This window comes from Rhea pennata, chromosome 25 (genome assembly GCF_028389875.1).
Source record: "Rhea pennata isolate bPtePen1 chromosome 25, bPtePen1.pri, whole genome shotgun sequence".
Taxonomy (NCBI): Eukaryota; Metazoa; Chordata; class Aves; order Rheiformes; family Rheidae; genus Rhea; species Rhea pennata.
Genome location: NC_084687.1, coordinates 6,997,900 through 7,019,610, shown reverse-complemented (window position 1 = coordinate 7,019,610; position 21,711 = coordinate 6,997,900). Strand labels below are relative to the sequence as shown.

General features: G+C 52.9%; 2 protein-coding genes across 2 annotated transcripts; one reads left to right on the top strand and one right to left on the bottom strand.

Annotated features, from left to right (window-relative positions):
- Window positions 1–6: 6 nt before the first annotated feature.
- Window positions 7–5,817, top strand: WDR77 (WD repeat domain 77). Its single transcript, XM_062594939.1, has 10 exons — window positions 7–181; window positions 265–450; window positions 1,204–1,345; window positions 1,425–1,474; window positions 2,201–2,271; window positions 2,690–2,744; window positions 3,010–3,081; window positions 3,185–3,293; window positions 3,705–3,773; window positions 3,978–5,817. The coding sequence occupies exons 1-10, from the start codon at window positions 7–9 to the stop codon at window positions 4,135–4,137; spliced, it is 1,089 nt and encodes a 362-aa protein (XP_062450923.1). The 3' UTR covers window positions 4,138–5,817.
- Window positions 5,818–10,773: 4,956 nt separating this feature from the next.
- C25H6orf132 (chromosome 25 C6orf132 homolog) lies at window positions 10,774–21,369 on the bottom strand. The gene is made up of 5 exons (XM_062594822.1): window positions 21,225–21,369; window positions 18,491–18,606; window positions 15,049–15,124; window positions 11,705–14,699; window positions 10,774–10,879 (listed from the first exon to the last, which is right to left on the bottom strand). The coding sequence occupies exons 1-5, from the start codon at window positions 21,367–21,369 to the stop codon at window positions 10,774–10,776; spliced, it is 3,438 nt and encodes a 1,145-aa protein (XP_062450806.1).
- Window positions 21,370–21,711: the final 342 nt, after the last annotated feature.

Genomic DNA, 21,711 nt, shown 5'->3' with positions numbered 1-21,711 from the left:
GCCGCCATGGAGGAGCCGCCGCCGCCCGAGCAGCCGCCGCCCCCGCCGCCCCCGCCGGCGGACGGGCCCGAGCCCGAGCCCGAGCTCGAGGCCGGTCCTGGCGCGGGGCCCGAGTGGAACATCCCGCCCAACGCGCCCGCCTGCATGGAGCGGCACCTGGAGGGCGCGCACTACCGCGCAGGTAGCGGGCCGCGGCCTGGCGGGGGGGGGCGGCGGGCGCGCAGCCACCTCCATCCCCAACCCACCCCCGTGTCCCTCCCGCAGACGGGGCCCTGCTGCTGGGCGCCTCCGCGCTCACAGGGCGCTGCTGGGCCGGCTCCATCTGGGTCTTCGCCGACCCCCGCCGCGCCCCCAGCGAGGGCTTCTGCACCGCCGGCGTCCAGACCGAGGCGGGCGTCGCCGACCTGCGCTGGGTGGCCGACAAGGGCATCCTGGTGGCCTCCGACTCCGGTAAGGGGGGACGTGCCGAGAGCACCCTGCTCCCAGGGGCTGCGCCTCGGGGGCGGGAGGGGTCTTGGTGCCCCCCTTGGGGTAGGGGCTTGGGGGAGCCCGTTCCTGGGGGATGAGAGGGGTCTTGGTGCCCCTCTTGGGGTAGGGGCTTGGGGGAGCCCGTTCCTGGGGGATGAGAGGGGTCTTGGTGCCCCCCTTGGGGTAGGGGCTTGGGGGAGCCCGTTCCTGGGGGATGAGAGGGGTCTTGGTGCCCCTCTTGGGGTAGGGGTTTGGGGGAGCCCGTTCCTGGGGGGTGAGAGGGGTCTTGGTGCCCCTCTTGGGGAAGGGGCTTGGGGGAGCCCGTTCCTGGGGGGTGAGAGGGGTCTTGGTGCCCCTCTTGGGGTAGGGGCTTGGGGGAGCCCGTTCCTCGGGGATGAGAGGGGTCTTGGTGCCCCTCTTGGGGAAGGGGCTTGAAAGACCTCACTGTTCGGTGATGAAGGAGAGGGAGCTTGGCCCTACTGCTGGGGAATAAAGGGAGTCTTGGCCCTGCTCCAGGGGTGGGGAAAGGTTTCTGCCCCCTGGGCCCCAGCCTTGTGGAGCTCCCTGACCTTACAGCATGCTGAGTGTGCCGGGAGAGGTACCCTGGACAGTCTTGTTCAGCCACTGTCCCTGTTCCATGAGGAAGGGGGGACTTCCTGAGTGAAAGGGACTGGGCACTGGATATGCCAGTCACCCTTGCTCTTGCTGAAGTCAGCCTCATCTTCTCTCTTCCAGGTGCTGTGGAGCTCTGGGAGCTGGATGAAAATGAAACCCTCATTGTGAATAAATTCTGTAAATACGAGCATGATGATATTGTGATGACAGTGAGTGTTCTTGCTAACAGCACCCAGGCTGTCAGCGGCAGCAGAGACTTCTGGTTAGTGCCCCTTGCTCTGCTATTCCTGCTCTGAGTGATTTCTCCATCACTCTTCCTAACAGCTTGCTTTTATCTGCAGTGTGAAAGTTTGGGACCTTCCACAACAAACTGTGCTGCATTCTTACAGAGGTGAGTGTCATGCTGTCATGACTTGTTCCTCTTGCTCTGCCTGGTCTCTTGCAGGTGTAACATACAGTGTTTGGTTCTGCAGCATCGTTGGTTATTTCCCATGGGCCAGTGGACAGCATGATTTAACATTAGCCTGTCTATAATGCTTCCCACACAACTGTATGTTATTCTGGGGTGGTGGTTGTTTATTTCTCCCTATAAATGTATGCTATAAGATTTAGCTCATCTTGCATCTCTAAGTGTATTTTACAATATTTTTCTAGGGTGAAATCTTTCTTGGAGTTGTATGTGATCACGTGATCTTCTAATCCATGTTTATTTTGAAAAGAGCTCACTGGAGATGTAGGATGACATCTCAGGAGATATGTGCTCTCTAGTCACAGCAGAGACAGGAGACGGAGGCTTCAGCTGTACTTTGCTTGTTTGCCTTTCCTCTTTTTTAACTGATGTCTTGTCTAGCAGGGCTTGTTCAAGCTTAGGCACAATCACAGGGACTTGACTACAGTGGCTCTGGTTGGATTTGGCAGCTCATCAGTTTGGTAGGAAGTAGTTGGATATCAGTGAGCAGAAGTTAGCCTCAGTCTGGGTATAAGCTATTTTTTATTATGCTGCTAGGCCTCAAGAGTTGCTAGGTGCCTTTTCCCTATCATGTGGTTAAACATTAGGAATATGCTGGAAGGTTGGGTGCAGTCTTTCAGACTCCTTATTCTTTTGTGCTTTTGATAGCTCACTCTGGTGCAGTGACATGTGTGGCTTCCTGTCCTGGTAAGGACACTATGTTCCTGTCCTGTGCTGAGGTAAAGCTAATTCTCTGTCTAAATCTACCTGATACAAGTGAGATATGAGTGATTTAACTTTAAATTTGTACAGTTAAGTACATTTATTGCTAAACCACCCATTGTGTTATGTTGTGTCCATGCATTTTCTTTAAATGTTTCAGTCTGATTAGTATCAATTGATGAGTTTATTGAGCTGATTTATACCAGTTTTTATTAAAATGTGAGAGTTCCTAGCTCTGTCTGTAGATCTGTCTGTTCTGGGGATGACTGAAGGAGCTAACTTGTCATTAATGGCAGCATCATTTTAAATATAAGGAAAGAGATGGTGCAGGTTTCAACATGGGTCAGTGGTGGTAGGACAGTGCATCTCAAAGTTTGTGCTTACTTCTGCTGCAAATAAATTATAAAAATCTTTTCATTCACTTTGGATTTATAGGACAGCAGAACATTACTCTGGGACACCAGATGCCCCAAACCAGCTACTCGAATTGGTATGCTTCTATATGCAGTCAGTGCTTGTGTGTGTGTTGGCGGGAAGAAATACACTGGTTTGTCTGACTTCACTTATGCCTAACTTCAGCCTAATGATCTGGTTATTTGGGGAGAAAAAAATAATAAAAGCTAAAGAAATCTAACAATTTCACAGAAGTAAAATATGCTTTTTAAAAAGTGTCTTAGTGCAGTAGCAGTGCTAATTGAGACACTGTAGGGATGTCTTTGTACTGACCATCCTCTTTGCACTATTTATTTACTTAGTTTGCAGTGCCTGCAGTTACCTCCCTACCTCAGTCATGTGGCATCCACAAAAAAGTGACATCTTTGCTTTGGGTAAGAAGCAGTCTCATTGTTTAACTATCACTAGAGAAATTGAAGCATCTGTTTTCACTTGACAGCTTTACTAATAACGTAATTCCTTCTGACTCTCTCAAAGGTGATGAAAATGGGACAGTTGCACTAGTAGACACAAAGAAGCCCGATTCTGCCCTCAGCTCTGCTGTGCATTCCCGAAGTATCACGGGGTTTGCATTTTCTACACATAGGTACTGTCTGAGATGCTGCTGTAAAGTGTATGACTATACAGGCTTGTAGGCCTTTTTTGTTCTTAGGGTAAAACAAATGGGAGTACTCTTTCTGGACTTTCTGTAGAGGAAGATCAATGGTAAAGAACAGTAAACAATGCCTGTGTTTTGACCAGAAATGTGTGACTGTACATAGGACACCATTTTTACAACATTCAGAATTTACCCACTCACTGTGGCAGTCACTTCTATGCTAAGAGGAAAGATTACCTGTTTTCAGAGATTAGTAGAGGATTCTTGCTTAGCATGCTGGCAACTTACCAAATAATAATGAAGATGAAAATATTTCCACTAAGACTTAAGTTTTCTCAAGTTTTTCCAAAGACACTTTCATGAATTTGCTCTAACACTGGTCTCATTTCTCTTTCCTAGTTCACCCTTCCTGGCTTCAATCAGTGAAGACTGCTCAGTAGCTGTTCTTGACTCAAACCTTTCAGAGGTGTAAGTACTAGACAGAATGTATCTATTGCATTTGTCCTATCAACTTCTGATTAAACTAATTGTTTATCCATATACTGAGGGAAAGATAAAAACACCTAAATTGGGGAGCATCATCCTAACACACGAAAAGTTGGAAGTGCCACAAGCCCATAATCATGCTTAGTGGCAGTGCTTATGCTTACTGGGGGTGTTCCTATTTTCCAGGTTCAGAAACCGTTCTCATCGAGACTTTGTAAAAGGCTTATCATGGTCTCCTTCAGACAATGCCTTGCTCACTACAGTTGGATGGGATCATCAGGTTTTACATCACAGTGTACTGCTACCAACTGGTGAAGCTTCTGGAATCAACTGTGTAAAAGAATAGTTTTATAAACTCATTGGTTTGAATTCCTTCCTCGTGTTACTCTGATTCTGCTGAAGTCAAAGGTGTTTGTGAACCAGACTGGGTATGGTCTGTTTTCTGCCTTCAAGCTTGTGGCCAAGAAGGTTCTTGTAGTAATATTGAATCAGGCACAAGTTCATTACAGAACAGACTTTACCCTCTCTAGCAGTCCAGCTTCACCTGTGATAAGACTTCAGTATGTTGCACAGAAAAATACTGACTTCAGGCACAGAGGAGTCTTGGAGAGACAGGCAATTAGGTATAATAAAAATTGTTTCTTCTCTCAGTTCTTCAAGAAGTAATAGAAACAAAATACTCGGAAGTTGGAAAAAAACCCTTCTTGCCATAGTTAACTGAATACAAGAACCTTACTTGCACAAAGATTTTTGCTATTAGATTAATAACAGCATTAATTGATCCTTTTAACTGCAGAAAAACACTTGCCTTGGCAGTGAAAGAGGAGAAAGGCTCTACTGTTATCCTTAATGCAGCATGCAGGGAGAGGGTTGGTCTCAGCTGTCTGCTAGTGTTGATCCCACAGTAAGCACTGTGTACTTCTGCTCCACTGATGTGTATTTAAGAATACCAGCACTCAGTGAGAGGAATCTTGTACCCTGTATGATAAGGATCCAGAATGCAGCATTATGGTTAAGTACCTTTGTGTTTCAGTGTTAGACACTGAAATACTAGGACCTGCAATGTTCAATGGTGAGTTGAAGCTGAGGCCAGCTCAAGGGGGCTGTTTTTGTAGAATGCTGAAAGCCAACAGAAGTTAGCAATTGCTGTGCTATTCGACACCGTTTCCACTCCTCTGTGATGAAGACAATTATTGAAGTATTAAAAGCTTTTGAAGAAGAGTTTATGTAAGGGAAAAACTGGACTAAGGACTTCAATTTTCATTTGTTTGCTCTTATAACTAGACTCTGCTTAGTGACATAAGATAATTCATTGTGCACTTGTAATGAGTGGCATTTTGTGCTAAAGATGGGGGGAAACCCCAAACATTCCCATAATCCCTAAAACTGACTGCACAACACCTTAGAGGTGTTTTTTGTAATATACTACTTTAACTTTTCTCAAACTAATATGTTTCCCTGGAATATAGTATACAGTTGCTCTGCATGCATTGCCACTGCTCTAGGTCTGGTTTGGTCAGCACCAATCTTCCCTAGACCAATAGAAGTGGGTCCTGACTAGTGAAACAAAGAAAATGCTATTGAAGTGAATGCTACCTCTGTTTGTTTAGCCTGCTAACAACACTAAAGAAAATGTAAGCCACTTCCAGTGTGCTCATCTCTGAAAACCTGTACTTTGAAAAATCCAAATTATACAGCACCCACAATTAATTTTTAGGCAGATTAAGCTTTTCCATTCTGTTTCTCTCATGCTCTTTTCAAATGCAGGTTGCTCCTTTGAATTCTAACATCACTCAGCTGTTCACAGAACAGAGTTCCTGATCTAGAGCAGTGTATTACAAGGGCAAGGTAAACTGGTATGAAAACTGACAAGTTTCTTTAAACTACTCTTCCACAGCAACAACAACAAAAAAAATTACCTGTTACAGACCTCTGATAGCATATTGAAAACGGAAACAGGTCTTGTGCTATTTGTGAAACGGATGAAAATGGCAGTTTTTAAATAAATCATAGTTTTCATTTGTAACTGGATGCAAGTTTTACTCAGCCATTTCTATAATATTTTTCACCTTATGTTCAATCACAAAGCTTGTATCTGGGTCATAGGTTGTATGTTATGTACTGCATCTCAATTTTAATAACCCAGAGGCTAGATCCAGCAAAGCCTTCCGGTTTAGTATGACACTTAAGCAAAGTACATAGATCAGTTTCAGGGCACCGTGGGTACACAGAGCCCGTTGGTGGATCTGGCTGACTCCAGTGCTCCAAGTCCCATGCAGCAGTGAAGGCAGTGGCCCTATTCAGGAACATGCTGGTAAAATTAACATAAGATGTAAGAGCTAGTTGAAATAATTCACATATTAAAAGTTTAAGTTGCAATTTCAGTCCCTGAAGATAAAAGTATTCTTAAATGACACTGGCTACGTTACTGTTTAATGCTAGGGTACTGTGATTCCTCAACACTAGGATGAGGCAAGCTATAAACCCTTTAGCTTATTTTCAAGAAACTTTTCTTTCCAAACTTGAAGTAGGCTATTAACTGTGCATTGTTAAAATGAAAAATTTCAAGTATCAAGGAGAAGTATTAAACCAAGTAAGTTTCTCAAACTTATTTGTAAGCGAAGCACTAGAACAGAACAAGACATAAAATCAAACATAATGCTGGCAGATAAAACCTGTATGGGGTTAGCCCTGTTTTGTAATTACTTAAAAAAAAAGTCTTTAAGAATGGAAGCACAAAAATGCTTCAGCAGCCTGCAAATCTTTGGAGTAAACTTTGTGTTCTGCCACAGGAGGGCAGCAAATGCCAGCTTGACAGGAGAGCAGTACTGCTCGAGAAGTGACACGTTTCTTTAATGAGTACCTACCGTTACTACAACATACCCTTGTTTTTTCACCATAAAAAGAGAAGCACAGAAGAGAGAGTTTGTCTTAGTGTTGTGTTAACTTGGTTCCTAAGTGCGTGTACAATTGCTAGCAAGGTTATATTGAATAGGCACATCAGCATCGCTTGAATCATGCAGACAGCGCTGCAGAAACATGACCGCATCACTGCTAATTGGCTTGAAGCTATCTGCCAAAGAATGAAAGAATTTCCTAGGTTTTGTGGAATGTTCACACTGTCAAGGCTAATTTACATGCCGCTTAAGTTAGGGGACGCTTTTTTCCATAAATAGTCTGTAGCTAGAGCAAAAAATTCAAGACATTGCACACTTTGCTAATGAAAAAAAAAACTTGTTTTGCAGCCAGAGCTGGATTAAAGAGATGAGAATGCAAATAAGTATGATTTAGATGAGTGAAGAGAGTAAGCCACTATGAAGACAAGCCTGCCTTTTATGTTTTTGCTTGCATTGCTCACGCTGCACTTTCAATTTTAAGAAAAACGCATTCTAGTTAGGACTTGCAAATGAGCATGCAGGTTTCATTACTAATGAAAAGCTCAAAATGAAGAATTTTATTTATAGAAGCACAAGTTGAACCATACTTTGTCAGCCTGCCTAACCAGCTGGATGCAAAGGCTGTTTCTGAAGTAAGTGACACACACCTAGAGCTAGCTGCCCATTTATTTCTTGATCAGGCTCCCAAAAAACATCTACATTGCCACAGGGCTTTGTATCAACAACCGGTGAGTAGCAATCGGCCCAAGCCCTATGTAAGATGAAATTCAGACTACTGCTAAGGCCAAGTTGAGCTTTTTTTCTGTCCTTTTAATCTCACATGCAAGAGACGTGATTTTACAGTAGATGATGAACTCTTTAAAAACAGTACTCAAAAATGTCAGACCACACATTCAGTATGTCCAGACATATTTAATGCAAGAAGGCTGATGTTCCATGGCAGCACTCATAAATAAGAGACTTTGTTAACACACAAGTAAAGCTATCAGTTACTCTGTATTACTTAGCAGGTACTTTTGAGGAAGAGGCAGCTGCAGGGGATAATTTAAGCTGCATCAAGACTTGAATGACCAAACTGTTGGAGAGGGTTGAAATGTTAGAAGAGTTTCATTGTCAGGTTTCAAAACAGCTTTCAGCACCGTGGCTATAAGGCACTTGCTGTGTTGCCACACCTGAGTCTCTCCCTCCTCTATTGCTGAACTTATTTAGAGAAATACAGTTGGGGAGAAGAAACAGGGGTCAGAGTAGTTTATCTATGTGCTGTCCTGACAAGTCACCAGTCCAGGGAGGAGGGAGCTCTTCCCCGTCAGCCTTGCAGCTCACAGCTTCTCACTCTTCATTAGCGATACAACTTTTGCCCTAAGCACTTTGGCTGCCAGCAGCTCCGACAGTGATTTCTTTGTAACATGAACAGTTCTCCAACAGCCTCAGCCTAAACGCCTCGTCGTTACTGAAACACTAGAATTTTGCTCCTGCGCTCAGAAGCGGCAGGGCTAGCCCGAGACACCGAAGGACAGACCGGCTTCACTGCTTCAAACATTCACGTTAAACCATTTCACGACCGAGCAGTGCCACCTGAGCAACGGCCCCGTGCCCCACACGCTCCCAAAGGGGTGTTCTTTAAGTGAGTAACGGCTATTTCACAAAACTGACTCCTGTTCTGCTTCTAGCATTTAATATAAACAAATATACAGCTGCCGGAAACAAGACACTCCGCACTACGTAACACGGTGGTGCAACTACATGCAAACTGTGTGTCTGCATGAAAGAGCAACCGTGAAATTCTGAGCAAGTGCCAGCATCACACCTTCACATTTTGCTCTGAAAAAAATGAATCGTAGGGAATATGCTCAAAGTTAGGTGAATTTTTACTGGAGGCAGAGAACCCACACAAATGGGAGAAAAACCAGTTCTGGACAAAGTCAACTTCTGAGGCTGAACCTCCCAACAGCTCTTTAAAGACTGTGCTTTTCAGAGCTTCGTTCTAGTTACAATTCCTCATTTTGCAAAAAATTGTATCGGGAAACAAATAATAATAATAAAAAAGTCAGACTGCAGTGCTTCCAGGGAGGTAGTTGTAGGGTTTTGTTTTTAAAGTGAAGCTGTGAAGTTTCATCCCACACTACAGCACAACCCTGACGCTGCTCAAGCGGCGTCATGCCTCGGTTTACGTACCAAGATAAGGCTTCTCCAGACAGCTCCTCGCGTGGGTGAACGTCCGTGGCTGGAGTGGGGCTGCAAGTACATGGCACACAGGTGCCCAGAAAGCTGCTCCTTCCCTTGCATTCCTCTCTCCATAGTGGTTTTTTTTTTTTTTTTTTTTTTTTTTTTTTTTTTTTTTTTTGTAAACCAACACCCAGGTATTTTAAATATGTTACTTCAATACTGGCTGGAGAGAGCATGTTTGGAAATATTCCAGGTTACTTTAACTTACTGGCTTGAAAATGCCATTGGAATTGAGATGTTAGACCGATTACAGTATTTGCATTCTCATTTTATTCAGAGCAAAGTAAAGTTCAGTATACTTTGATGTCTACGCAGTATTTGAAACAGCTGTTAAATTATTAGATAATTAGAGCTGGAAATAACAAAGCCTAGAAATTCAACATCATGACTAATGTCACATAACTGGTCTGAAAATTGCATGTCAAGGAATATTTATCACTGAATTTTGAATTAAACCATAGAGCAAAATCCCTCTATAAACAGAGACAACGTGGGATAAGCTTGAGCAAAACTAGCTGTGTAATAGTGAAAAAAGTGCTTTCAGTAACAGTAGACTAATGTCTCAAAGTGCTTTTAGTTTGTCAGTGATTAGAAAAATTTCTCTACAAGTTTTTACATTTATCTTACAGTATTTTTTGGCAAGTTTACCTAGGAGGAACATTATGTTTAATTCTAATTTCAGAAAGTTAGCTATTCAAAACTTTGGTCAGTTAAAACAGGATTGTGTTGCTCTCTCCATAGTACGAAATACCGTCTCTAAGGCTGCTCTCAGCTCTCCCGTCGCCCTGCGTTGCCGTTGCCAGCGGTCGCAGCCGACACAAGCGGGGCCGGGGAGCCGAGCGTGCACAGCGCGCGGCTGGAAGCGGTGCAGACGGGTCTCTTAGCATCTCACTAAAGGCACTTCACACACCACCAAGGGTCAAATACTGTACAGTTGCACTAAAACCTAGCTTCTCAGTCCCCCTAGTCAGGCAAACTAAAACCACGGTTATGGCAGCATAGTTCTTCTGCAAGTCACAACCGTTCCCATGAGCTCTGGCAAAGTGAAAATAAAAAAGCATTTGCGAGTCTGACGTGCCCGGGGTGCCTCACGAACACCCCCCCAGGCCTCCCGGCGTTCTTCCGCGATGAGCAGCAAACATTTGCAGGCGACAGAGCAGGAAAGCAAGGGCAGTAAATCTGCGCACCCGCGCCGCGGCCACGCGGCCGGGGCGGGAAGGTCCGGCCTCGGCGGAGGAAGCCTCCGGCTCTCGGCCGTCCCCACCAGCCAGGACCCGACCGAGTCGCTCAAGGCTGCCGAGGGAGGTGGTGGCAGTGGAGATCAGACCCTGGACATCCTAAACTACTCTCTACCCACCTGGCCTCCTGCACTACGATTCCCCTAGGCTCGGATACAGGCTGTTTGCTTCCGTTACGCACATCCTCCGGTTGGCTTCTTCCTACTCCCAAGCATGTTGTATCCAAACCAATTAAACAAAAAAACCCTCCTCAGTGGTTACGCTCTTTATAGAGAGCCAAAGATGCTTTTTTACTTTCTTCTTAGAAGACCTATTAGACTGCAGTTTTGAAAATAATACTTTGGGGTGGGAAGAAAGAGGAGAAAGAAAAATGTGTTTGCTCACGTAACAGCACAGCAGCTGATCCTCTGCAGTAACTACGCTCCGTGACAGTCTTTAGAGAAGAGTCCAAGTCCCAGATCCACTCCCTGCCTTCACTGTCAGTAGTTTGCAAGCGGCATATTCACAAGCCTGGGTTGGGAGAGTCCTGGCGCCCACAGAGAAGGAGAAGTTCCACCCAAGTGCACGTTAACATCTTCCCAGCGTAAACGCAAAGGCAGCAGAGCGACTCTCCGGACAACCCTATCGATGGCTGCTCTGGTACATGTAAGAGATGGGCTGCCGTGTCCCAGGCCTGACCATGAAGGTGTTCGTGGGTCCGCTGTACTGGGCACTGCCATGAACAGGTCTGCAGTGGAAACACAAGGAGGAGGTTACTGAGAGCCAAAAAACAAAAAAACCCCAACTATCTGTCTTTAGTCAAAACAGCAACACTTTGAAAAGGAAGGAGGGGCCAACCTTCACTTCCCCCAGGAAAGTGTCAGTCTCATCTCTGAACTTGTCTGTCCCCATTGGTATCCCTCTGTGGGGGACATCCCATCCACACAAGTACATGTTTGGAGGGCCAAGCATGGCTGAGGAGGTCCCATCCTTGACACTCTCTCTCCTGTGCTGCTTTCTGACCGCACTGGTCACTCCACCACCCACTGGTTGGAAAGACCCATGGTAACACTTCTTCATAGTGCTTCTGCGGGTTTTGCAACTGCCACAGCAGTGCTAGACGCTGACACACACTGCACTTCTGTTCGTCCTCAGGACCGCAGCAAGCGCACTGTGAGAAGCGCCACAGCCAGTTCAGTTAAGGGGAATATTCTGCCATTAAGCAAACCTCAAGTCTTAATTAAAAGATGCCAGGAGAAGAGAGCAATCAAGGCCAAGGTGAAGGTTAGAATCAGTGGGAAGAACAAAGCAAAAGCCCAGCCCAGAACCAAAGTGGGAGGAAGAGCTGGATGCTGTGTTGTGACTGTGAGACACAGGTTTCGAAGAGCAACCAGCACTAGAGAAGACATGGTCAAGGTACACCCTTGCACAAAGCAGGCAGAGGTGTGGTGCCGTCTTTCATGCCCTGGTACTGCTCGCAGAAGCAGCCTGGGGACCCAAACCCTTCTCTCCTCAAAGCTTCAGTGAGATCCAGAGGACCCGGCTCAGCCAGAAGCACAGGAAAGGACTGTACCTGCTGGCTGCTGCCGTGCTGGCAGGCGAATAATCCCCGTTCTGCCCCTTGCGCTTGGCATCGTTGCTGGTGTTGCTGTAAGACATGGCTTTCCCGGGCGTTTCCACAGCTGTCCTCTTGCCCTGCATGCTCCCCGAGGCGCTCCGGTGGGCAGAGTTGACCCGGCGCATCCCCTCCGCGGCCGAGGAGGGGAACCCGCCAGCACCGGGGCTGTAGGACGCGAGCGTGCCAATGCCCCGGGAGGCTGCAGCTGCTCTTGGGTGGGACCGGTCAGGCTCAGACACGTACAGACGCTTTTTGATCAGCGGGCGGTTGTTTGGGTAGCGACTAAAGTAACTCACAGAGGTGCTGAAATCTGGATACTGAGGAGTGAAGTCGCTATTCCTTCTGCTTTTTTCTGAGGACCTTTGGGAAAGCAGATCGTAGCTCCTGCCGTAGTCATGGCTGGGCCACCGGAAGTACTGTGGTGTTTCCGAGGTTCGGCTGTAGTCGGGGAAGCTGGGACATTTGTGATTGGCTTCCCTGTTCAGAGAAGCATCTTCAGCATCATCTGCATTGTTGCTGAACTCCGGTGGCGGGGGGATAATTTCATAATCCAGAATCTCCCCATTCTCCTCTTCCTTGCTGGACACTAGGCCATGGGGCGGAGAGGCACCGCTCTTCGGCAGGTCTGGGGGTTTGGGCTGGCTCGATTCCAGGAGGCCTCGCACTAAGCTGGAGGCAGGCACCCTTTGGTGCCTCACAAAGCCCTGGGGATCCTCCTTGCTTGGCCTCTGCACTGTCCAGCTTTGCTCAGGAGGGCTGGAGAAGGACTGTGGTTTGCTCTGCCTCTGCCCAGACTCGGCCAAGCCCACAGCACCGTCAGCGAGAGCGGAGCTTGTCGGGGGCAACTCATCTCCAGCCTGGCTGAGGGCAGCTGTCCGGTGGGACCGGGGTACCACTGTGAAGGAATAAGGCTTGGACTCATCACGGTAGAAGCTGGTGGAGGCCGTTTCCAGCAGAGTGCTGCCAAGTTTCTGAGGTACCTTAACCTGCGGCTTCTCGCCCATGTCGCTGCTGCGCCGGGACGGAGCCTGCCGACTCCTCTGCGCCCGCTGCTTTGCGGCCAGGAGCAAGGCCATGGGGGAGCCCTTCTCCACCTTCTCGCCTGTGACGGGGTGGATCAGCACATCATCTTGGCCTGCTCTCGAGGAGCCCAGTGGCTCCGAGGGCATGGGCACGCTCTCGGCAGGGCACAGACTCGCACCTTTTCCATCGCCGTTCTCACCCGAGCTCTCAGCGTGCAGGCAGTCTGTCGAGTCGACCCTGGCCCGATGGATTTTGTACTGGAATAGGGATGCATCAGACCATGGCGCTGGGCTTTGTGTGGGTGAAAGAGTCTCTGGAGAGGAGGGTAATGGGGAGGCTGAGACCAGGAGTTCATCCTTTGGTTTCTGGGGTTGGTCTGGGGCACTCAGGCTGCTCTCAGGGGACATGTGCTTGGGAACAGGGTTTATATCCTCCAAAGTGTCACTGACAGAGGGGGCATTAGGCATCTGGTGATCCTCCTGCACCTTCTCTTCCTTCTCTGCAGCAGCTATGGGTTGGAGTTGACCTGGAGCAGGTTTTGGCAGCAGGGAGCCACCAGGATCAACATGGCCCATACCTGAACGTAGGGAGCTGCTGCCATCCTCTGGACTCTGCTTCTGGCTGCCAAATCCCAGGGAAGGTTTTCCCTCTTTCTTCAAGGATAGCACAGCCTCCAGCTCATTCCTGATTTTCATAACGCTGTTGGGTTGTGGGTTGGCAGGTTTATTCTCTGGAGCTGGAAGAACCACATTGGAGGAGCTCCCTCTAGCAGAGGCTGCACTGATACAGATCTTCTCTCTCTTCTCACTTTCTCCTCCCTTGGGTAACTGTGAGTTCTTCCCAACAGGTTTAGTAAGCTTGGATCCATCAGAGCTGATCTTGTCACTACCAGCACAATCAGCAGCACTGCTCATGGGCCGGGGAACTACTGGTCTATCCACCTGCCGCTCCTCCCGCTTGGAAGAGGACAGGAGAGCCACGAGTTCATGTTTCAGCCTGTTGAGGTTGCTGGCCTCCTTCCAGTCCTCATCTGAGGAGGGATAGTCTGGAGGGGGGAGTTCCAGGTCATTTGCAGTAAGAAATTCAGACTTTGGAGATGAGTTGTTCTCACCCTTTTGGGACCGAGGAACTTTCTCGGAGTCCAAGCCTGGTGGCAGGGGCTGGCAACCATCAGAATTAGTGTCTTTGCTGGATGCTAACCCCGGCCTCGGGCTTGGAGGCTGGGTGGCTGTCACAGCCGGCTTTGCAATGGGCTGCCTCAATGTAGCACTTCTCTGCTCAGTGTCTCCTGATGAGTGCACCTTGGCTGCCGGCCGGATGGTGAAACACGGCGGGAGCGGTGGCCGGGCATGAGGCTGCTTGGGGAAGGGCTCCTTCTTCCCCAGGGCATCTGCCTCCTGCACAGGGATGGAGGAAGACCTGGCTGGGGCTGGGGGAGGCACTTTGAAGGACCTGGGGAAAGTCAGGTGTGGCTCAGGGCAGGGCTTGGGCTGCAGGCTCTCCTGGCCGGGGACCGCTGGCACCCCGGCCTCAGCCTCGCCTGGACACGCTGGCCCCTCCGCGTCCACCTGCCTTGTGTTGAGCACAGTCTCCGATTTCCATTTGCAGATGCCCGTGGAGAAGGGGGGCGCCGGGGGGATGAAGTCTGGGGGGGCAGGCGTGCCAGGGGGGGACGAGGCAGATGCTGGCGGTGGTGGGGGTGCCACGGCAGGCGGCGGGGGCACCACTATCTCAGACAGTGTTGGAGTCGCGGGTGCCACCACGGGTGGTGGTGGTGGTGACAACACAGGTGCCGGTGGTGGTGGCGGGGGCACCGACGGCGGCGGTGGGATGTCTTCCTCCAGGGAGTCCTCCTCCGCCGCCCGCGGGCGCAGGTCTCCGACCGAGCTGTACATCCGGTGGTTCCCGTTCATCTGGGAGCCGGGGTCTGCAAGAAAGCGCGAGCACAGCAGCTGTAACAGCTTCTCCACCTGCCCTGCGAGGGCCTGAAACGCCCCCGACACGCTACCCCCCAGGGGCGCCAGGTTATCTAATTCAGGGCTATCCAAAGCTTGCCTAGCTGCAACAGCTACCATGCTTCATCTTTAGAAATGAGTGCTTTCAACTCAAAAATCACCATCAGAAATGAAGATTTATTAACAGAAGCTCGATTTTAGCTCTGAAATCTCAGAATCAGGCTATCTGCTCCAGAGCTAGATACAAGCACGGTTGCTTCGAAGAACACCCCGAGGCCGAGGGCTTGGTATTGCTAACGCTTAGCGGGGAAGATCTCTTACCCAGAGCTGCTTTTTCTTTAAAGTCTTCGGGCACAGACGGCGTTGGCACGGCCACCCCATGGGATTCCTGGGCGTTCTGCAAGAGTCGAGAGAGAGTCGTTAGTTTTACGCCCAAGGCCTGAGAACGAAGAGCTGAGGAGCAGGCCCCAGCCGCAGAGCAAGTTATCCGTGCCGCTGGGAGCCCGACGGGGTCTAGCGCTGTTTCCTACGTAGGGAGGCCCTGGGGCAGCAGCTGACTTTCGGGTGGACAGGTGAAGTGAGGAGCAGCGGCCGAGCCGCGCGGACGGGCCCTCCCCGCTGCTCGGGCGGACCAGGAGGTGCACGGCTACTTCACTGCGGGGCTCGGGGCTCCGCAGCGTTTACCCAGCAAACGTCACGGCTCCCGCTGCCCTCGCGGGTGCTCTCCTCCGGCAAACATCGGCCGCTGCTGGCTCAAGGGCGCAATGCAGTCACTGAAGCCCCAGAAGGAATTCCAGCTTTTGGGAAAACTCCAGCAGCAGCACATCTGGACAGCCTGGGGAAAGCCGCTGCTCGCGGGGTTTGCGTTTCTCTCGCAGTTAGTCCCTCCACCTTCCTGCTGCAAATTCAGCACTGTTCAGCTGCCGCAGGACCATGCAATTTAGCAACCAACACGCTTGCTTAGAGCCAGGGCAGTCTGGATAATTAGAGCCACCCGCGGCCAGGTATTCGTGGCACGCTGGCTGCCCCGGAGCGCCGAGCACCCACTTCTCGCGCCGGCCCAGAGCCTCGCGGCCGGGGCTGCGGGTTGCTCACGAAACGCGCGCTGGTGCCCTCCTGCTCGGGACTCCGACGCTGCCTGCCCAAAACGCGAACCCCTGCTGCGGCCGGCCGCACGGGAGGCACCGAAGCGGCAGACGGGACCTCCGCGCGCCGGCGCGGGCTCGGCCCCAGGCAGCTGCCGCGTCAGCTGTTCGCAGCCCCTCGTGCAAGGAGAGCGTTATCCCGAGACCAGTCGGGCTCTGCGCATGAAAGCGGGGATAACGGTTGGACCGGTGGCCTTCGCCTTTTGCTGGCATTATCACTATTTTTACAAGAGATTGCGACAGGACCCAAAGTCTCCTTGAGAGGTTAGTGCCGACAGCCTCATCCCGGGCTCAGGAACTGCATTAGCATGACCCAGCTGCCAGGGCAGCGCCGACTCCAGCAGCTCTTTGGGAAAGAGCTGCAAGGCCCTGGGATCCCCCTCCTCCCTCTGGAGAGGTAGTAAGGAAATAGATACCCTCTGCTTGCCGAGTCCACCGTGCTGCAGATGACCATAAATCCTCTACAACCACGTGAACGAGCCAGGAGGGAACGCTTCCCACCCACAGCCCCCGAGACTGCTCAGCCCCAGCCGGGACATCAGTATTGATCTCTGCTGGTGGCAAAACATCAGGCTTGGCGAGTCTGGCTCCAGACAAGGCGCCGCTTACCACTCCCAAAGGCACTACACAGGCAGGGTGCTTAACATCAGCCAAAAGCCGGGGGGGGGGGGGGGACAGCAGGTAACGGAGAGGCACGTCGAGATTTGGCGATGGCATCGGCCAGTCCAGAGAAAAGACAAATGCCACGCAGAAAAGCCAAAAAGCCAGAGCTCCCATTTGGTATGGAAATTCATTGCTTCCGGCACGCTCCCGGGCACACTGCAGGGAAGAGATGCCCGAGTGCCCCTTCAGCCTGGACTATAAGCAACGTGTGTATTGCACATGTAGGATGGGGTAGAAGGAAGATGGAAAACATCTATGCAAGGAGGAAATGAGCCCATGTTTCACAAGCAATTAGTAATTTTGGACACGTCATTTCAGCAGGTCCTAAGATCCGGGTGAGCCTGTTCCACACCAAAACTTTCTGCTGCGCTTGCTAGCGCTCAGCGCCTCTCAAATAAAAGCCACCCATCCTCATGCCATAAGCCACCTTCTAAAAACGAAGGCAGCCCCGTGGAGCTGCCAATCTCGCAGATGACTGGAAAGATCGTTTCCTCTGTGCGTGTTTGCCAGGGGCGCGACGAGCCGCAGCGAACCTCCCGCTGACTCAGGGCTCAGGGCGGGCTGCTGCCGCTCGTGGGCGGGCGGCAGGTGGGAACCAGCATTTCCAGTTTGGGTTTGGGACACCTCCGTCGGATTTTCGAGTGCCGAGGGTCCCGTTCAGGGCGAGCTTCCGCTGCAGCGCCCGGGCACCCCCCGTCAGCGCTGCAGGGTGTTAGATCTCGCCTGCCCCCCCAGCAGGACGCGGCCAGCCTTGCCCGCCCGGCTGCAGGGGAGGAGCGCTCAGGGGCAGGGCGCGCGTCCCGGCCGCCCGCGGTCCTGACTCATGCCTGCGCGGGCGGCCGTTTCCCAGCCACCGCCACCCTCCTGGCAGGAGGCCATGGGGAAGGGAGGACTTAAGGCAGGAGCTGCAGGACAGCCCAGTGCAAGCATGCATGTGGCAGAAGCATCGGTGCAAACTCAAATCATGCTTTAACCTCATCAAAATAACGCAAGCATCCGGCACTGACTGGCCCTTGTAAGGGTAAGAGGTTTAACTAGCCAGGCTTGCAGGGGCAAGAAGTTTTCTCGTTTTGTTTCAGAGGAGCAGAGGGTGCGGGCAGGGCCACCACTCAGGGCGGGCAAGGAAAGCAAAGCCCAGGGACAACTGTCCTCTGAAGGCAGCAAGAAAGCTCCGCTGCTAGGCTGAGAGCTTTTATTTATCCCAGGACTATTCATGCTGCTTGTTCCTGCACCAAGCATTTGCACTAGTGAAGCTTTAGAAGCTCTGAACAGCAGTAAAAGCCCAGTTGCACTCTAAGGACATGGCGATATCGCTGCAGTTGCTCCTCTTTGAGCGCTTGCTGAGGTCCCTGCTAGGGGACGGGAGTCTCCCGGGCCCCAGCCCCGTGGAGGTTACTCCAGCCTGGGAGCCCCGACACAGTTGCGTCCACCTGCCACAATCCTCCTTCAGACAGTGTCACCGAGGGCACAACGACCCGGTACAACCCATGCAACCCCGTAACTTCCTAATCACCCTCTCAAATACCTGGATGCCCCAGGCGTCCTCCAAATGACGCCTACGCAAGCCCACAGCGGCCGAGAGCGCCCAGCCGAGCCCGCGCCCAGCGCGGTTTCTGCGGCTCGGTGCCGCAGAAAGGCGCCGTGGCCGGCGCAGCCCGTCAGCCCCCGCCCGGACCCCGCCGCGACGCCGCCTCGTCCCCCCGCCGCGACGCTGGGAGCGACGCCGCCGGCCGCATCTCTCGCCCACGGGCTCGGCTCTTCCCCCGAGCTGGAAGGCGCACGGCCGATAAAGCTCACGTCTCCTGCCCAAACACCTTGCCTAAGTCCATCGTAAACCATGCACCCGGATCACCCTCTAATCCCCTGCATCCACCTTCGCTGGAGAGCGGCTTTGCCCCCCGCTCCGACGCGCCTCCCGCGGGCGGCAGCCCGGCCCGGCCGAGCGCGGTACTCACGAGCGGCAGGAACGTCAGCAGCGGCCGCACTCGCGGGCGAGGCTTGAGTGTCGCCGTCCCGGAATCGGTCATGGCCCCGAAGCCGTTATCGCCGTAATACACTTCGATCACGTCGCCTGCGAGGAAGAGGAGACCGCGTCAGCATCGCGTTACGGACGCCGGGACAAGGCCCCAGAGGGGCACCAGCTGGGTCAGAGCGGCGCCGTGACGTCTCGCAGCGCCCGGAAAGGGGTATGCCTGATGGCAACCGACTACGAACGTCTCGCTTTAGGAGGGTCAGAAAATGAGTTGCGTTCAACTCATTGCTCTGACCCCATCTGGGCTGGGTTTAGTGCAGGAAAACACTCTTGGAGCGGCTGGGAGCAGCCAGCCCAGCGCCAAAGCGGGGCTGGCGATGGGCTCCCTCCCACCGCTCCACCAGCGCCTGCGGAGCTCCCTTTCCCACGGCCTTTTATTTTATTTTATTTGTGCCCGTTTTGCTGCTACCCAAATGCCGCCCCGGCTGCTCCGCCAGCGCTAGCAACGTCCTCCCACCCAGCGCTGGGATAATTCGCTTCCGACGTGTTTAGCACTGGACAGGACGCAGTGCTCGACAGGACACAGTGCTCGACAGGATGCTTCAGACCACGGGGCGCCGTGCGGAGACCCCGCGGCCTTGCGGCAGGAAGGCACGGCCGGCCGCGGGGGCGGCAGGGACTCCCGGCTCCCGGCCCTGGGCTTTCCCCTTGAACCACACCTTTTGGACCAGAGTATTTCTGACAGCAAATAAAGCTCATGACTTTAATTGCATTCTTTGTGTCTGATTAACAGCATGAATTAACAAGCAGAAGCACCGAAGCACAAAGCACGAAAACCCCACCTGGGCTGGGAGGGGAGATACAAAGAATTCGTTGCCAAGGAGAGCGACGTTAAAGGGCAGTGCAAGGTTTCGGGAAGGAGGGGAAAAGCATGCAAAATGCGTGCGACTGGGAGGAAAACTGAGGAGGAACGTTCCCACCTAGCAGATTTCGATAGCAGCTTCAGCGCGAAGGGGAAAGCAAACAACCTCCTGCTCCCTGAAACACCAGCTCCGAAGAGCGAGCAGCTTTTTAAAAGAAAGGAAGTTTGGAAGCACGGTCTTCCGAGTGGGTTTCATCCCAAAACACGAAGCGCGGAGTCGAGCATCGCACAAAAACGAGAAGCCGAGGAGCGGAGAAGCGGAGGCCATGCGGTCGGGGCGCGGGAACCTCGGCGCGGGGCCCCGCCGCAGCGGGAGCCGCCGGGTCCCGCCGGGCCGCGGGCCGGCTCCAGGCAGCACGCGCAGCGCCGGCGCCGCTCGGCGAGAGCCCGGCCCACGCGGGAATGGAGGAGCTCCAAGGGCTGACGCGACCGGACTTTTGGGTTAAACAAGTCACCCGCTGAACTCAGTGAGAAAGTGCATGAAAGATCACAAGGCCGTTTGATCCCAGCTTACTAAGCATCTGCAAGCGTCTAATTAAAGCAAGATGAGGTGCTTGCAGTTGTGTTTCCCTTGCGAGACGAACAGGACTCGCCTGCTAAGGGCCTGCCGCCGCCAGACCCGCGCTCCTCAGCTCCTCCCGGGAGGGCGGCCCGGACGGGGCCGCGGGCCGGCCGCCGAGGTCCAGCCTCTCCCGGGGGCTCCCGCGGGGCGCAGCGCGGTGCCGCCGCGCGTGCGGCGCCCGGCACCCCGGGGCCGGCCGAGGCCTCGGCATTCGGGAGCCTCCGAGCCGGGCAGACCCGTGCCCGGCCCGCGCTCGCCCGCCGGGAAGCGCCGAGGCGGGACGCAAGGCTCCCGGGGGCCTCTGCTGCGTGGCCTGCCCAGCGCCTTTTCTTTGCTTAAGGCAAAAAGAAAAACCCTGCAGGGAAACCTGAATCCCTCCCAGACTTGCAACAGTTAGCAATCAGCATGTTGGTCCCCCCCCCACATTTAAGGGTTACACAAAACTTCCCCTCGTGTTTTATCTTCGTTTCACTGCTGGCCTTCAGGGTAGAGCCCGCGAGCAGCAGCTCTGACGGGCACCGTGCGCGTTACGCAGCCCAGCGAGCAGCGCTCCCCTCTCTAAATTTCAAAGTACTCGCTGGAATTAGGAGCCACCAGCCTCCATCCACACGCTGCTATCTCCTATCTGGCACCCTCCCACTCGAGCCTCCGGGGCGCAGTATTGCGGTGAGAACCACAGAGAAACACAAATAAACGCGGAAGAACCGTGCACCTCAATCCCCCCTCGCCCCGCGGACTCACGTACGCAAGAAACAGGTTTACAGGTAAGTCGCTGAAGCTGGGCAGGAGCGTAGTTTGGGAGGGGAGCGACTGCGAGCGATAAGACGGGGCCCGACCGTTTATTGGATTGCTTTAGCAAGTTCAGGGTGGACTATGGCCCCACGAGAGCTGAGGCTGGTCTCAAGCAGGTGGCGGCTCGTTAGGAGCCTCTGTTTTCCTTACCCTCACGGAGGACTTAGTCCAGCTGTTCTGGAGGTTTAAGCAGGTTGAAACTTGCCATTTCGTAACCCTGCCACATCAGATCACTCCTCAGGTTTTACCATCCTGTGGACAGGGCGCACGGTGGTGGCAGCTGGGTCAGCCTCCCCATGGTGGCCATCACCTGTGACCAGGCACCTGGGGGACAGCTGGACCGTCCCCCCACCCACCCAGGCTGCGGCTCCAGGGAAAGGCAAAGCAAAAAAGCAGCAGCATGAGAAGATAAATAAGAATAGAAGAGGGAGGAAGACTGACCGGTGCCACCTGTGCTCTCGGAGGTGACCTCCTGGGTGAAGATCCAAGGCGGGTTGGTGGCAAAGAGCGAGGTGGCAGCCCCCTGGGCATGCTTCCTCCCGAAGAGCCTGCTGAAGGTGCCCTGCACGGACTGGTGCTTCTTCATCCTGGCCAAGGGGCTGCGGCCGCCGCCGCCGCTGCCGCCGCGGCCGGGCCCAGCGGCTACCGCGCCGCCGCCGCGGCCGGGGCAGGTAGGAGCCGCCCGGACGCACCTGGCGCTGGCGCCGCCCCCGGCCCGGCCCGGCCCCCGGCCCGACCCGGCCCGGCCCGCGGCTCCGCCCGGCCCCGCCGCCGCCCCCGGGCTCTGCTCACAGCGCGCGCGGCGCGGCCCGAGCGGGGCTGGACCTTAAACGCAGCTAAATAGCACGTTCCTGTTTATAGGAAAAAATAAAAGGAAAAAGAAAAAAAAAAAAGCCCCAAACGCGTCCTGCCTCGCCGCTCCTCCAGC

What these genes read in the sequence shown, in the direction of transcription:
- WDR77 (XM_062594939.1), top strand. Translation starts at nt 7, where the DNA reads ATGGAGGAGCCGCCGCCGCCCGAGCAGCCGCCGCCCCCGCCGCCCCCG. An exon ending in TGTTCCTGTCCTGTGCTGAG is followed by an intron (nt 2,272 to 2,689) that starts GTAAAGCTAATT and finishes TTGGATTTATAG; the next exon opens with GACAGCAGAACATTACTCTG. An exon ending in AAGTGACATCTTTGCTTTGG is followed by an intron (nt 3,082 to 3,184) that starts GTAAGAAGCAGT and finishes ACTCTCTCAAAG; the next exon opens with GTGATGAAAATGGGACAGTT.
- C25H6orf132 (XM_062594822.1), bottom strand. Translation starts at nt 21,369, where the DNA reads ATGAAGAAGCACCAGTCCGTGCAGGGCACCTTCAGCAGGCTCTTCGGG. An exon ending in CGAGAGCACAGGTGGCACCG is followed by an intron (nt 18,607 to 21,224) that starts GTCAGTCTTCCT and finishes TCTTCCTCGCAG; the next exon opens with GCGACGTGATCGAAGTGTAT. An exon ending in TGCTGACGTTCCTGCCGCTC is followed by an intron (nt 15,125 to 18,490) that starts GTGAGTACCGCG and finishes CGACTCTTGCAG; the next exon opens with AACGCCCAGGAATCCCATGG.